The 16,192-nt window shown below is 32.5% G+C and overlaps 3 protein-coding genes across 3 annotated transcripts; 2 read left to right on the top strand and 1 right to left on the bottom strand.

Moving 5' to 3' along the window:
• Window positions 1-815: 815 nt before the first annotated feature.
• LOC125876950 (pectinesterase QRT1-like) lies at window positions 816-4,393 on the top strand. Its single transcript, XM_049558242.1, has 5 exons — window positions 816-1,250; window positions 1,970-2,165; window positions 2,256-2,459; window positions 3,231-3,478; window positions 4,028-4,393. Exons 1-5 carry the CDS (start codon window positions 973-975, stop codon window positions 4,173-4,175), a joined length of 1,074 nt encoding a protein of 357 aa, XP_049414199.1. The 5' UTR covers window positions 816-972; the 3' UTR covers window positions 4,176-4,393.
• A 2,263-nt stretch (window positions 4,394-6,656) lies between these two features.
• LOC125875707 (pectinesterase QRT1-like) lies at window positions 6,657-9,781 on the top strand. Its single transcript, XM_049556726.1, has 5 exons — window positions 6,657-6,943; window positions 8,340-8,535; window positions 8,640-8,843; window positions 9,094-9,329; window positions 9,578-9,781. Exons 1-5 carry the CDS (start codon window positions 6,657-6,659, stop codon window positions 9,723-9,725), a joined length of 1,071 nt encoding a protein of 356 aa, XP_049412683.1. The 3' UTR covers window positions 9,726-9,781.
• Window positions 9,782-9,863: 82 nt separating this feature from the next.
• On the bottom strand, window positions 9,864-15,338 carry LOC125875706 (uncharacterized). Its single transcript, XM_049556725.1, has 6 exons — window positions 14,386-15,338; window positions 13,135-13,202; window positions 12,940-13,062; window positions 11,252-11,989; window positions 10,872-11,088; window positions 9,864-10,780 (listed from the first exon to the last, which is right to left on the bottom strand). Exons 1-6 carry the CDS (start codon window positions 14,681-14,683, stop codon window positions 10,194-10,196), a joined length of 2,031 nt encoding a protein of 676 aa, XP_049412682.1. The 5' UTR covers window positions 14,684-15,338; the 3' UTR covers window positions 9,864-10,193.
• Window positions 15,339-16,192: the final 854 nt, after the last annotated feature.

The raw sequence follows: 16,192 nt of genomic DNA, 5'->3' as shown, positions 1-16,192 counted from the left end.
ATAATTAGTCAAACTCAGAATTAATGTTATTTAATTCTATTAATTCATTTATAAAATTGAGTTTATTATGATTTAATGGCATCATCCATTATCTATTTGGGCAATACATTATCGGTTAAAAAAGGGCGCCAATGTTTTACTAAGAAAAAAAAAGGCGCCTAAAAAATAAGAGCCAATGTTGTTGTTAATGATAAATAGAATTCTTATACTTGAAAGAGTTGGAGAAGGACTGAATTTGTGATACGTTATGAGAACGTAAATAAATCAATAATTAATAATTCATTGAAACATAGTTATTTTTGACACGAAAACATCATGAAAAATGTTGTGGATATCGATCTTAAACAAGTAAATTCGTAATTCGTTATGGTAATTTAAATAAGTCAATAATTAATAATTCATCGAAACATAGTTATCTTTAATGCGAAAACATCATAATAATGTTATGAATTTCGATCGTAATAACCAAGTGAATCTGTCATACGTTACGAGAACTTAAATAATTTGGTAACTGAAAACTCATTGAATATAGTCGGTAATGGTATGAACTTAAAGTTTGACCCTTTTAAGTATGAAATCAACGAAAAAATGACTACTTTTCAATGACTTTTGACTATGCATTTATTTCTAAATAATAAATACTCTTCGAATATACCTTATACAGGGTGTAAGTGTAGAATTTTCATAATACAAATGAATAAAAGTACTTAATTTTAATATACAAGGAGTATATCCAAAACTAACCCATATTATATTATAAGAGAATTAAAGTGTAATTATCTCTAAAAAATCATATTTACATAATCTTTTCACTTAATCACATTATTTAATCTTCTTCTACTATTAGAGTTCTTCACATCAAATTTCCATTTCCCTTTCATTTTCACCTATAAATAAACTCATCACTATACTTAATTTTCATCTCAATTAAACTTCCAAAACAAAAATTACTAATTTATTTTTTTTCTCAAGATGAACTTTAAATATTTTTTCAACATTTGGAGTTTGATGTTTTTGTTCATTTTTTGTGCTAGTAAATTGGAGGCTCAACGTTACGTTACGTGGGACGATATTAAGATGAACTTTGATAATATTGATATAAGTAATGGAATTTTACGCAAGTCTCAAGGAATTATCGTAGTCGATTCGAATGGTAACGGAGACTCCGTTACTGTACAAGGTGCAATTGACATGGTCCCCGATTTTAATTTTCAACGAATTAAAATTCTTGTTCATCCCGGACTCTATAGGTATTTATCTGTGTATATGTATCGATGGTATAAAAAATTAAGATGTTTTAGATTCAAATTCTATGTTTTTTTTCCTCCTTTGTTAGAAATGGAATCACACATGAAAATAGTCATGATTGGTGTTACTTTTTGTGTTTTGAGATTTTCATGTTTGATACATTGAAATTAATATATGTTCTCTTTTTGTCACATAATTAAAGCAAATGATTTATATTAAAACTAGATTGGTCTGTACAGATACATATCTATCTATAGACTATATATACTAGTACTATTTAATTTTGGATCTATAATTATAAACGCGTAATAGGTTCAATGATGAGTATTTAAAGATTGAAACCGTAAATTTATATTCTAGAATTATTTCTTAATTATAGTGTCGTGTCACTCTTGTGGAAAATTACTTTTTAACTATTACTTTCTCCATTCATCTTTACCTGTCGAGTATAATAAAAATAGTTGTCATCTAATTTTACATCTTCAATATAGAAAATCAAGAAACAATTTATCATTTTGTGTCTGTTTTATCCTTGTCATTCATTTCCAACATTTCGATGCCTTATAAATTAATAAGGGCAATACAGTAAAATCACCCTTCTGTTTATCGTTTCTTAAGAGGGGTGTCAAGTCGAAGATTTGACAATTAAAGATGAACATAGGAGTATATGTGAAGATTTAGTTGTATAATTTGTGATTTTTTTTTAAATTTTGTTATGCAGAGAAAAAGTGTTTATTCCATCTTCAAAGCCATTTATTTCGTTAATTGGTAATGAAAATCATCCTGGAAGAACAATAATTACTGGGAACTCTAAGGCATGTGATAAGGATCAATATGGGAATGAAATAGGCACAATTGCTACAGCCACAGTTACTGTAGAATCAGATTATTTCTGTGCAACTGGCATAACCTTTGAGGTATTCGATACAGAATGAGCGTGATCTTATTATTAAATGGATTCAGTTAAACTCACGGAAACACGCTTTTTTTTTGTTTTGTTTTGTTAGAATACTGTGGCTGCATTGCGTCAGGAACAGGATAAGCAAGGTGTGGCATTGAGATTAGCTGGTGACAAAGCAATGTTATACAGAGTTAGAATTTTGGGATCACAAGACACACTTTATGATGATAAAGGATCACATTATTTTTTCAAGTGTTACATTCAAGGAACTGTTGATTTCATATGTGGCAATGCTAGATCACTTTTTCAGGTTGTTGTCTCTTTTATCTTTTTTTTTTCAAATATCGATAGTGTTCAGGTCAGCTTGTTGACACCCGACTTGTTATTTGTCATCAATAATATAAGTATCAAGTTATTCTGTCTGTCAAGACTTAATTCAATTAGAAAGAAATGATCACTACTAAAAAAATCACTATATTCCTATTGAAAAATATTATGTGGCTTTTCTTAAGAGATATTTTGATTGAATTGGTGAGGATAAAAAAGAAAGTAATGTTTTCATTCAGAAATATTAGAAAGTTTCCCATTATTCAGTGAGAATCTGTTTTTTGTTTTCCATCCTACATTTTTTTATTTCTAGTGAGTTGGTTCAGTGGGAAATGAGTGAAAAAGTTATGTTATATATCACTAATATTTCACTGATTCGTGATTGGGAAAAACCTTTATTTCTAGTAATGTGGGTCCAAGGCACCTCATTGATCGACCTACTCTCGTACCAATTGTTATAGACTCATTCAACTTCTTAAGTCATTATTATCTCCTTTAATCAACAATGATTCACGATGGAAAAAAAACTTTATTTCTAGTAATGTATGTCTAGGCCACCTCGTTGATTGACCTACTCTCTTACCAATTGTTATAGACTTTATAAGAGCTATCACCCCGAAAGACTAGTCTACTATAGGTGAGAGAGCACTCATTTAACTTCTTAACTCATTATTACAACCCTCCACATACTTGAAACTCGAACGATATACTTCATCACCTGAACAAGCCTCACTCGTTTAACTTTTGTCAACAGAGTTGTGATCTTCATTCAGTAGCTCAAGATAATGTGGGAATATCAGGAGCAATTGCAGCACATGAAAGAGAATCATCTGATGATGATAGTGGATTTTCATTTGTTAATTGTAAAGTGACTGGAAGTGGAAGTGTATTTTTAGGTAGAGCTTGGGGAGAATATTCAAGGATTATTTACTCAAAATGCTATTTTGATGCCCTTATTCATCCACAAGGATGGTTTGATTGGGACGTACCATCTAGAGAAGGGTAAGATAATTATTTATTTCGACATCGTTATTTAATTTGTATTTAGTTTTTAATTTATCTTGCACGTCTATCTATTTCAGAATAACTTGAGATATACGGCGTCGAGAATTAGGCCTTGTCAAGAAAATATTTGAAGTTACATATGACTAAAGTTAAAACATATGTATCTGAGTTTCAGACGTTTTCAAACTCAGATTTAGACAAGTGTATCTAAAATTGTTTTGAGGTGGATAGATGTGCAAGTCAAGAAAATGTTTTAAAAAAAGACTAAAGTTAAAGGTATATGTGTGAATTTTAGACGTTTTCAGACTCAACTTTAGACAATTATATCTGAAGTTGTTTTGAGGTGGATAGATAAGCAAGTCAAGAAAATGTCTGAAGTTACATATGACTAAAGTTAAGGCATATGTGGCTGAGTTTCTTCAGAAGTTTTTAGACTCAGCTTCAGACACGTATACCTGAAGTTATTTTGAAGTGGATAGACGTATAATTTTTTATGTACTTTAAAGTATGATTTAAATGGTGATTCCGAAAATGTCTTTTTTTTAGGCATGCATTTTTTGGAGAATACAATTGCAAGGGAATTGGAGCAAATAGAGCAGGTCGAGTGCCATGGTCTAATAATTTCACTCAAGACCAAGTCCAGCCCTTCTTGAAAAGAGACTTCATTGGTGGAGATCAATGGCTGAGAATTTAGTTTAATTATGTTTTATTACTTTTTGCAAAGTGCCAAAAAAATAAAAAAAAAAGGCTAAATTTGCTTGTTAGAGTTACATTTTTATATTTTATAGGTAGGGTATAAGAGTCTATTTCCTTCAAGTTTGATCAAACATTTTGTGTCATAGCCTTTCTTTTATTCATATTTATAAGTGTGTTCTAGAATATTTGATCGTATGAATGAATTTTTCAATATTGGATGTGAAAAAGTATTGAGGTTTTACTTGTATGTTTTAATTGTGACTTTTTTTTTTTTGTCTATATTCAGGTTTTGAACTCGAAACCTCTGATTAAACGTGAAGTAGTCACATTACTGCATCATAACTCATGTTGGTGTTTTAATTGTCTATTCACGATCACGTCATGTGTTGTATTTAGTAAAGATATCAGAAGTAAACAAGTTCAAATTTATTGAACACTTAACACCAAATGAAAAAAAAAAATAATTGAGATTTTATTCATACTTATAGTGCGTTCTAGAATATTGATTGATAGTATGAATGAATTTTCAATATTGGATGTGAAAAAGTATTGAGATTTTACTTACATTTTAATTGTCTATTTTTTTTTGGTTTCCTTTGGTATTTGAAGTCCGTATCGAAGATCGTGTACAGTTGAACCCATTTTATGATGACGCTCTCAACAAAATTTTCTCTGAGCTCTAACTCAAATGAAGAAAGAAAAAAAAGTCCTAACACCATCTCGTGATCTCATCTCAAAATCTTTATTGATAAATAGCTCTAGCTAACCGTTAAAGTAGACGGGCTATCTCTCAAGTCTTATCCACGGGTATGATCTTGGGGAACAAAGTATTTAATAAGCACTTTGGTTGGGGACAAAAAATAATAATTCGATGCATAAAAAATCTTACGTTAATTCAGGATGAAGAAAAAGATTGCACCCAATAAGAGGATGTGAGGTATATAGGCAATCTATTCTGAACGAAGCAATTATTTAATATGATTTCATGAGTTGAACTCATGCTCATTATAGATCACAGAAAAACAATTTAACGTTGCTCTAATTAAACAATAAATAATTATATTTAATAACGATATATTGATAAGTTATAATAAATTAATTATTTATGACATTTGGCTAATTTCCAATAGGTATTTCAAAATTAATTGACCTATTTGGAATCTAATTTTTACTTAATGCGTTTTTAGACTTCGAACTCTCGAAATATCTACAAAAGTTAGTTTTTCCTTGATTAACTTATATATTTAACAAGTGTAAAAGAACCCGTGAAATATTAAAATTTTCACATATTGCAATCAGAAGCAAAGTCAAAACTTCCAATTTTATAGATTCTAAATTTAAGAAAAACAACAAAAATAATTATAATTGAGTTCTAAATCTAATATTTGTATATCTTCAATAAATGTGTTGATACAAATACTGGGTTCATCAAATGCATAATCGAACTTCTAACTTTGCCTCGAATTATAACTTGTTAACTCGAGATCTATAATTAAGGAACGAGAGAATATTTTACACACGGTGGTGTTAAAGATGAATAGACGTACTTTTTCGTGTATAAATTTAGTTTCAAAATAAGCGAAACGAAAAGAGGCGCCGGTTGTGAAACATAACACATGTGATTCTAGCGACCCGTTACATCACAAATTTTTTATTTCGTTTACATAAAATTATATTAATTTATCGTAATCAAATAATTTAACAAAGTAATAAATTTTACCAATTAACCATTCAAGTGATAAGAGTGTCGTTTTTTATTTTTCATATTTATTTTAATATGTTCTCGAGTCAAGTGTCCTTCAAAAAATAACCTCTTTAGAAAAATGGTCTACCATCTACGTATATTCTATTAATTCTCCCAGATAGTTGGACCTCACTTGTGAGAATTCACGGAGGTATATTGTTGTCGTTGTTTTTATAACCACTTATGTGATGTAAGTGTATGTATAAAGTATAAAATATAAACACGTGATGACATATATTTATTGATTTGATGTAAACACTGATGTAAATATTCCGCCGGTAACACCCATACTCTTTTCTTTTTCCACTTATAGTTAAAACACGTTGAATTAAAAAGTAAGAGAAAAAGATGCTGATTTTAGCCTATGTTTTTTTTTAAAAAAAAAATAAATATAAAAATAGCGGTTAATATGCAACTTTTCGAAAAAAACACACCTCTTGAAATTTCACAACTACTCCTTAACAAAAACTACCCCTCAATCTTTACACATTTCACTCTCCATTTTCTTTCTTTATTATTATTATTAACTTTAAAACTTTAGAGGTTCTTGAAATTATGTAACATGCAAATTCCAACGTTCATAATTTCATAAATATTTCTACTATGCAAAAAAAAAAAAAGTTGTATAAAAACCATACTACAAGTACTATAGGCTCTTATATTTATTGCCTTCACTTCTTACTTGCTTTTGCCCATAACTCTTTTTTACCATCTTCATATTTTTTGGGGTTTAAGATGAATTTAAGTGATTTTAGCACTTTGGTTGTGATTATTTTCTTGATTTGTGGTGATCAATATTCTTGTTACATTATAACATGGGATGATATGAAGGTGAATTTAAATAAAGATGAATTTATACGATCGCGTTCTTCTTCTTCTTCTTCTTCATCTTCGTTACAAAGAGTTATAGTTGTTGATCAAAATGGTAAAGGAGATTCAATTAGTGTTCAAGGTGCAGTTGATAAAGTTCCTTCAAATAATTTACAAAGAGTTATTATTTACATTCATCCTGGAACTTACAGGTAATTTTTTTTCTATATAATATAGTTTTTATCAACTTTTTACAATGATTAATTCCTGTGTTGTTCAGATTCTTCAATAATGTCGATGAATATATGTGAATTGTTCCTGTATATATAGTGTACTTTTTATCAACTTCTTACTCTGAGTAATTTCTATGTTGTTCGGATTCTTCAAAAATATTGATGAGTGTACGTTGAATTCTACAAAATTAATGTATATTTTGAAGAATCCGACTCAAATACGAAAACAATTTTAAGAGTCTGAACAACGTAGATTAGTTCATGTGATGATCATGAGGACCAATCTAGGGTTTAGTAAAATGTAATAGCTTTGAATCGAGTTCTTTGTATGTATAATTAAAATTTTATTATTAAATATGTAGAAAAATTAAATTCAGAATTCAGTTAGTGAAGCTATTGTAGAACTTGGAACCCATAAAGTTGAGATTTTGCGAGGATATTATATTATTTGAGTTAAAAGTTTCAATGCATGTATTAACTATATGTAGAAAAATATTAACACAATCAGATTGCTTAATATTTTCATTTTTATTTTACAGATAACTTAATTCATTATCCTTTACTTTCTTGTCTTAATTCTAAATGTAAAAAACTCATGTATTGATTCATATATGCATTTTTTATTTTATTATTTTTATATAGCTTTTTTTTTTTTTGCATTTTTAAAAGTTGGTGTGATTTGTGAAGTTAATTTAAGCTTGAGGACGTGGGTATACTAGAAATAGTTGACAGTTAATAAAATGGTAGTGGGTTAACCCACCAACCCCCTCATAAAATTACTAACTTTTGTGCACTGATAAACTGAAAATACTTTTTAAAAAAAATTATAAATTTCATAATTTAAAGAAAACTTACGTGTAAATATACTTTAGGTAAATTTTGATAATGTAAAGATTATTTTACATTAATGAATTCAGGAACAAAGGTAGAGTATAGCTTACGAATTTGGTCGAACACAATAAATTTGATCTAAACCTAATGTTTTGTCTTAAAAAAATCATGATATATGTGCAGATTATTAATTTTGAAACTACTCCACTAACTTTTTGAAATAATAAAATTTCAAATTTATAATAAATTTCAAATCATAACTCCGTCATAGAATGATAGTACATAACTTCAATGAACATAGTACTCCTTTTTTCTAGTCAGCCCATGATGTATTGTGTTGAAATCTTATTTTACGTGTGATGTCTTGAATATTGTCAGTTTAGTACGAATCCTTCAACGGAAAATTATACTATTAAGTTATGTATATAGAGTTGATGTTAAATCTGCTTTAACTTTTTCGTGTATTTACCTTTTATATTTTCAACGTTTTAGTGAAAATTCTAATTTCGTCACTGACTAACGATATGTATATTTTATTATGTAGAGAAAAGGTGCATATACCAGCATCAAAGCCATTCATATCATTAGTTGGTGATCAAAACCAAACAGCTAGAACCATTATTTCTGGTCATGACAAAGCCTCTGACACTGATCAATATGGTTCTATTTTAGGCACTTCTAGAACTGCCACACTCACTGTTGAATCTGATTACTTTTGTGCTACTGGCATCACTATCGAGGTACGTACGTACGTATTACAGTCAAACTTTTCTATAACAGTGTCGTTTTTTTTTTGTTGTTGTTGTTGTTGTCATGACTCGATTCGTTTTGTGATTTTTTTCAGAACACAATAATTCCAGATCCTAAAGGTGTTGGAATGCAAGGAGTGGCATTGAGATTAACTGGTGATAGATCAGTTTTGTATAGAGTAAGAATATTGGGATCACAAGATACACTTTTAGATGATGCTGGATCACATTATTTTTACCAATGTTATATTCAAGGATCTGTTGATTTCATTTGCGGAAATGCTAAGTCACTTTATAAGGTACTTACTTCCTACCTATCTACTAATGTTGCTCGGACTCTCCAATAATGTTGTTGTGCCTGTGTCGTACCCTTCAAATATGTACTACTTTTGAAAGATCTGACACACATTATCGACATTTTGGAAGAGTTTTGAACACCATAGCTCTCTACTTTGAAACTACCTCAACCATAAAGGACCATTTTTGTCATTTTTCTCTACTTTCTTTCTTCAAAACTTTGACTTATTTTTTCTTTTATATTGTTAACAGAATTGTACTCTACATTCAATAGCCAAAGGGTATGGAGCAATTGCAGCACAACACAGAGACTCAGAAAATCAAGATACTGGTTTTTCTTTTGTTAACTGTAAAATCAAGGGAAGTGGTAGAGTCTTTTTGGGCAGAGCATGGGGAGAATATTCAAGAATTATATATTCCAAATGTGATTTTGATCCTATTATTGATCCAAAAGGTTGGACTGACTGGAATCAACCATCAAGGCGCCAGTAAGACCCGAGACTTCTAGTTAAGAATAGAGATATCATATTTATCCCACCTAGTTGTTCTTATGACGAATAGGTATTCAGTGAATTTCGAGTATTAGATAGTGAAGATTGATGATAATATCTAAGTGTTGATTAACACAACCCCTTTTGGTGGATATTGACAAGTGACCACTGAATATTAGGAGTAAGCAATGATCTTCTTGAGATCGATCTGTCTTAAAAAAAATGACTTTTTTCTGTGTTTGCAGGCATACAGTGTTTGGAGAATACCAGTGCAGGGGCAGTGGAGCAAATAGAGCAGGTAGAGTGACATGGTCCAAGACACTCAATGAATCTGAAGCAGAACCTTTCTTGGATGTAAAGTTCATAGGTGGACAACAATGGCTCAGACTCTGAACTCTCACACTTCAATTTTCTGTGTGCTATTATGCAAATTCATTCAAAAACAGAACTAAATTGGCTTATGAGCCCTCAATTTTGAAATAGACATAGGGGCGGCTCAATAAGATCGGTGGCCTAAAGCCATATTGTGTGAATGATTTCACCATAAAATACTGCATTTACAACATGCAAGGTTCATAGAATGTATCTGTCTATTACACACTGTGCAACACACTTGCAAAACAATTTGACTCAATAGTGGAACGTTACAGATATCGTAGAAGATCCTAGTAATTAGAGAGTTTATAATTGCTAGAGCATCTCCAGATTCTAATAAAGTAGTGGGAACTAATGATAACCTGTACACCTAAGACACTCGATTCCTAACACTAAGAGCAAACCTCATTCGATTTCCATTTCTATGTACAGTTGAACAGCATCAGTACCTAGCAACAAACTGGAATCTGTTTCGGTGGTAATACATCACGCCACCATATCCATTACTTCTGTTTCGCATTTTCCCCCATCAATCTCAGGTTCTGATGATTTTTCCACATTGCTGTCCTTGTTAATGTCGTTGTCAATGTCCGTGTTGTAAGAATCATTATCATCGCTAAGTTGGCAGTCTAAGTCATGCTTGTCGCTGCCACTGCTGCTGCTGTTATTACAATCATTCTCTTCAGCTTTATTTTCAGTTGCATGCTTCTCATCCTTAATCAAGTCTATATCTCTAGTGGAGTTATCAGTTAGTCGCTTTTCTGTAATGCGATCTTCTTGCTTCTCAATATTGACACCAATTGAATGTTTTGAATGGTGATCAACTGATCTTGCTTCTGTAGAACCACGAGCAGCTTCTTCATCCACGCTACTCGCGTGAATTTTATGATCCATAGGACTAGCACGCTGGCGCTCTGAAGTAATACTTGATGATACAGAAATCTTGGTTTCTTGGATCAAAGATATCATTGAAAGAATGTCTCGGTTTGTCTCGATATCTACCCATCGATCTCCCACCCAATCCCTTGAGATTCTTAGATTCTTTCTATCTATATTCAAGAACATCCTCTCACCTGATAACAAAAGAGGAGAAAACAGTTTATGACGTAAATAAAGAGAAATGTTTGCTTAACGCTAGCAATAATATTGAAAAACAAAACTCACCAGGAACATAAACTCTATAGGTTTCCTTTTCTGATTTGTCTGCGTCGACAATTATTCCTTCCCACCAACCATCACTCCACCAGGCATCAATAGGTGCTCCCACATCAAAGGCAAGATCTTCCAGGTCACAAGGGCGGGAAGGCCTGATTGTTGGACGGTTAGAGTTTCTCATTCCAAGTTTATCAGGCTTGGCTAGTCTAAATGTAGGGATCCATTCCTATAAAGTTGATGAATGTGTAAAAATGATGTTAGTTTCCAAAACGTAACAATATTAACAAAATTTCTAGTTCATCTTGGTCCAGAATGATAAAATCATATTTCTCTACGAGTTAAAGTTTTTAACATGTAATGAAGTATTTTGAAAAAGTGCTGGGGCATACCTCAAGGTTTCCACATCCATCTTCATCCTGAATATCATCATACTTTATCTTCATCTGTCTCCGGGATATTTCCACAATGGTGCATCTGAACCAGCAGCCTCGGATCCCACTATCTTGGCTCAGACATTCTATCTTCTCATTAACCACAAACTTAGGAGTATACCAGAGCTCACTTCCAACATGCTTATTGGAGTTAAATTTCCTACTTAAAAAACCATTTTTGAACTTCTTGTAAGACTCTTCATATGCTGTCATCTGATGCTCCTTATATTTCTTTCTTGGCCTTTTAGATCCAACTTTTACATCATCCTTGGCACTAAATTCTTCGTCTTCAAAGAAATCTGGACTGAAACATGAGAAAATTGATTGATCAAGGTAACCGCGCAATTTACCTAATTCAAAAGGTTTTACTCTGGTGCCCTTAAATTGTCTGAAGCAAAAATGTACTCTTGTTAGCAAGTCATTTGGGAAAACAGCTACACATTTCTCATAATGTTCCCGAGTTAAGACAATGGCCGGACCATCAATACACTCTGCACTAATGACCTGAGCATAAGGAGTGATGAAAACCTCTCTAGGATGAGGATTTCTTAAAGAGACAACCCCTCTCACTTCCCTATTAAAGTGGAACCATCTCACTTTGACTTTTTTCTGGCCCTTCCGGTCCTCATACATATCTTCAAGATATGCAAGGTACTGATTTTCCTTTTCAGCCATGACAAAGACGAATGCATGTACCTGGAACACAGAAAAGGAAACAGACTTAATAGCTGTAAACTAACAAATAGGCATGCATAAGGTATAGAGGTGCAGCATTAAAGAAGTCAGGTCATCTTTCTTAAGGGGGTCAAGGAGGAAACTTTCTAAATAGCATAAACTTGAAAAGGTTCATTCGATACATTTTACTTGTTTCAACTTTCAAGAGCTTAGATGGTAATCTATGTAAACCAAATAGGCATGATTGGGAAAAGGGAGGAACAGCACAGATGAATCCATGCTTTAATTATGGCAGTCAAGAAAACATTTTGAGCACAAACACAAAGTGTCACTAATATTTGATAATGCCTCTTGTGTAAATAAGAGCTAAATGATAATCCATGTGTAATGCTAAACCCTGAATCATCTCCATACATTTGGACACAGTTTGCAATTATTATTTTTTTTGACAAAGGTAACAGGACTAGTTGGCAATTTGTCATCATTAAAATTAGAGGGAACAAATTAGAAGGCAATTAATTTGCTATCCCACAAGGCCACAACTGATGTCAGACTCTTTTTTTTTTTTTAATGAAATAAACAACTGATGTCAGACTCTTAACACCTCGCATGCCCAAAACGGAACATCTGGAAAGTGGATGAAAGATATAACATGGGGACCCAACATCAACTTAAACCAACACTTAGATAGGTTTGACTCTGTTGTAAAGAAAAAGAACATTGAGCCTAATACAACCCCAAAATCTAGCTCTTGAGGGTGAGCATTGCTCAAAACTATATAAGGAGACTAATTTCCCATTCCACAATGACGGGTGACTCCAAAAATATATTATATCTTAGCCTTCTTATCAAGTATATTCCTGGAATAAGTTTGTTCAGCATCTAAGAAATTTCAAGTAAAACATCTTGAGCATTTCAAGTAAAAACTTCATTGTGAGACATTCATCTAATTGTCAGTCCAGGAAACTTACAGCGATTGTGATCCCATTCCGGGAAAATGTTGGGTAGTGTTTGAGCTGTTTACTACATATCCATGGTTCACCTGACCAAACTATGTCAGAAGAATGAACTCTCAAGTTTCTTGTTATAGAACCCTGTCATAAGAGATCAGTCAGACATGTCAAACAGCAAGGAAATGACATGTTAGTGGTGAGGGAAACTCGTACCTTGTTACTTGCCATATCTGTTGATTGGACACTGAATAATGGAGACATAGGATCATCTTTCGGTGATTCTGCCATTACATGGAGCACACGTCAAGCTTTTGTTTTTTCCTTCACAGCTATTCTAGACAGTTTTGTTTGCAAATATATACTCTAAAAGTTCAGTGACTTGGAAGTTACAGATATCACATGAAAAGCATCTCCAGCAGACACTCTATTACTGTTTAGACTACATGGGAAAGATGAACTAGAGTAAAACCAACATTGCTGGGAATTTGAAAAGAAAAATAACAGTTGCATATAGCTCACGACTTGCTGCTGCAGTAGAGGCCAAGCCCAGGCAGTGGGGAAAGATAGAAAAGGTTCATCAAAAAGGCAAACATTACAGAAAATCATAGATATCCAAATACTTCACTGGATAACAGCAAATACACAAGAACTTCATTTGTTCTATTTTTATGAAACTTACTTGATGAGAATGTCATAGCGAAAGTCGAAACAAATGAAGCCATGAAATACTTTCCGGTCTTCACTGTCCTAATTTCCTGAATCCAGAAGGACCTCTACCTATTAGACGAACCATCTTTTATAATACATTAATTAGACAAACTTGTGAAGTAAACCCATAACCTAAGATTAAGAAGGCCAACTTCAGGGAAATCAAAATAGACCTCATGACATAGCATATATAAAGCTAATTAGCATAAGTACTTCATTAATCTAATTGGAATTTGATAGTACATACTTGGAAAAACTTGCAAAGTAACTACATCACATTAAAGATTAAAGGCCAACTTCAGGGATATCAAAATGGACCTCATGACAATGGCATATAAAAAGCTAATTGGCATGAGTATTTCATTAATCTAAATGGAATTTGATAGTATAACTTGGCCCGGAGCATTGATTTCCTATAACGAATAGGCTAGCTCTATCTCTCAATTACCTATCCGATGTTCGAGAAGGTCCCTCAGTTCCTCGGCAGTACCTGAGGTGCATTTAGTTGTGTCTTACATGAGACAAGGGCTATTCCCTACTCCATGGAAAGAACATGTCCAGAGTAGTCCCACAAAGTGAGGTCTATGGAGGATAGAGTGTGAGCAGATCTTACACCTATCTTAAGAGGTAGAAAGGTTGTTTCCAATCCACCCTCTGCTCAAGGAATAACGGGTCCAACGCAGTCCAGAAAAAGAAGCAACGGAAGTACAAGAAACAACAGAAACTACAATACGACAGTCGATAGCAAGTACTTACTTGAAAAATCACTTTGTAAGTGCTGTTTTGATAGCATAGATGTGAGCCAATTCACCACTTCTCTCCTTGACCTCCATCTGAAGCCAGCATAGACAGAGTCCTCACCTGCATAAGCTTTCAAGAACTCTTCGGAGACGACATAAAACATATGCCTAACACTCCTTTCAGTTCCTACAACAGCAAGAATAGATTCGCCTGAAATATCCTTCAAGAAATAATGAACCACACGATGTCCCCTCTCCTTAGAAACAAATTGCTCCTTCCATTCCACAAAACAGTGGTCATTGCTACTACCCATCTTCAGAAAAATACCTAAAATTAGATCTTTTCAGCTCAAAGCACCATATCCAGCCTCACATAAACCCTAATCCGTAAACTTCAAGCACTATGCTCCTTACCTAAACTAAACCCCCAAAAAAACAACCTTAATAACCTCAACTACAACCTCAAAAGTCAATCAATTTACAAAAGACACAATCTTGATAATCTACTCTGAAACCCCACCATAAATTTAGCTTCTGGGAACTCAAAGAAACAATGGGTATCTGAAAAAACTCTAAGCCAACATCCCTCTACAAAGATCTGAGATAAATTACACATCAAAGTCAAAAATTTCAACAGTTAGACTTAAAGGGGTTTTTGCTGAAGCAAAAATACAACAACCCAACAAGTGAAATAGTCAATAGGCATCAACGAGCCTACAAGTAAACAAAAAAAAGAAACTTGGGTCCAAACTCAAACTCCTTCGTGGGGAAAAAACAGAGAAACTGGTGATGCTGGTCAAATATTAGACAAGAAAAGATTCTTCTTTTGTAACTTTAGCATATATACCAAGAATACACAAAGCTATGATGAAGTATGAGTGAAAAAGACAAGATTTTGAATCCTGGGAAATTGAAAAAATGGCAAGAAAGAGCTGCAGAGTTCACATTCTATGGAGCTTTGACGGTGGTAGCTGGGAAAACCTTCATAAAAAGCTTTGATCTTTCACTATGGGGTATTTTATCGTGTAGGCGCTCATAGGCTTTGATCAATGTATCAAGCGGATCATGGGCCCTTTGATTGGAGATTCTGATGGATTTGTTGAGTCACTTAGACCCTTGAGGACTTAAAATGCACACTTCTGCCCCACATAGTTTGACTTTTGTGGAAATGTTTTTTTATCGATATTTATACGGAGACATAATACATAAATATGAGTCTTATGTGGTATAATACACGTAGAAAACCATGTAGGATGCAAATTATCATGTAGGTTGCCATGTAGCCTGTAGGACGTGTGTATTTATTTGTGCAATTTTATATGAATTTAAGTGTCTATTTATGTACACTCAAAGTTAAAGGGCATAAATGTAAAATAAGGTCAAGTTGAAAAACATATTTAGTTATTTGATATGTGTTTGTACATAAATATGTATCACTTAATTATAATAAATTAGCATATACTCATCATACTAAATTACTTAATCATAATAAATTGATAACTTTGTGTTTGGAGTGAGACGTAATATAAACTTAAGAGGTTCAGTTGAGCTAGTATTTTTAACTCAGATACTAAGTTATGAATTCATAATTATAGAAGTGTAATGGGTTAATTAGTGAGAACATAAAGGTTGAATTCATCATGTTTAAATTTTGAATTATTTTCTGTTTGATGTAAATATTGAGTGCAAATAAATATTTACTTTTTATGTGTTGCTATATTTCTTTTATGTATTAATAATATTTTGATCTCAACGCGCTTGATCATGAATAATGGAGTAGGTCCAACAATTATAAATATTGAAATTTAATATTCATAAATACT

This window comes from Solanum stenotomum, chromosome 9 (assembly GCF_019186545.1).
Source record: "Solanum stenotomum isolate F172 chromosome 9, ASM1918654v1, whole genome shotgun sequence".
In the NCBI taxonomy this organism is placed as follows: Eukaryota; Viridiplantae; Streptophyta; class Magnoliopsida; order Solanales; family Solanaceae; genus Solanum; species Solanum stenotomum.
This window is presented reverse-complemented; position numbering and strand designations above follow the sequence as displayed.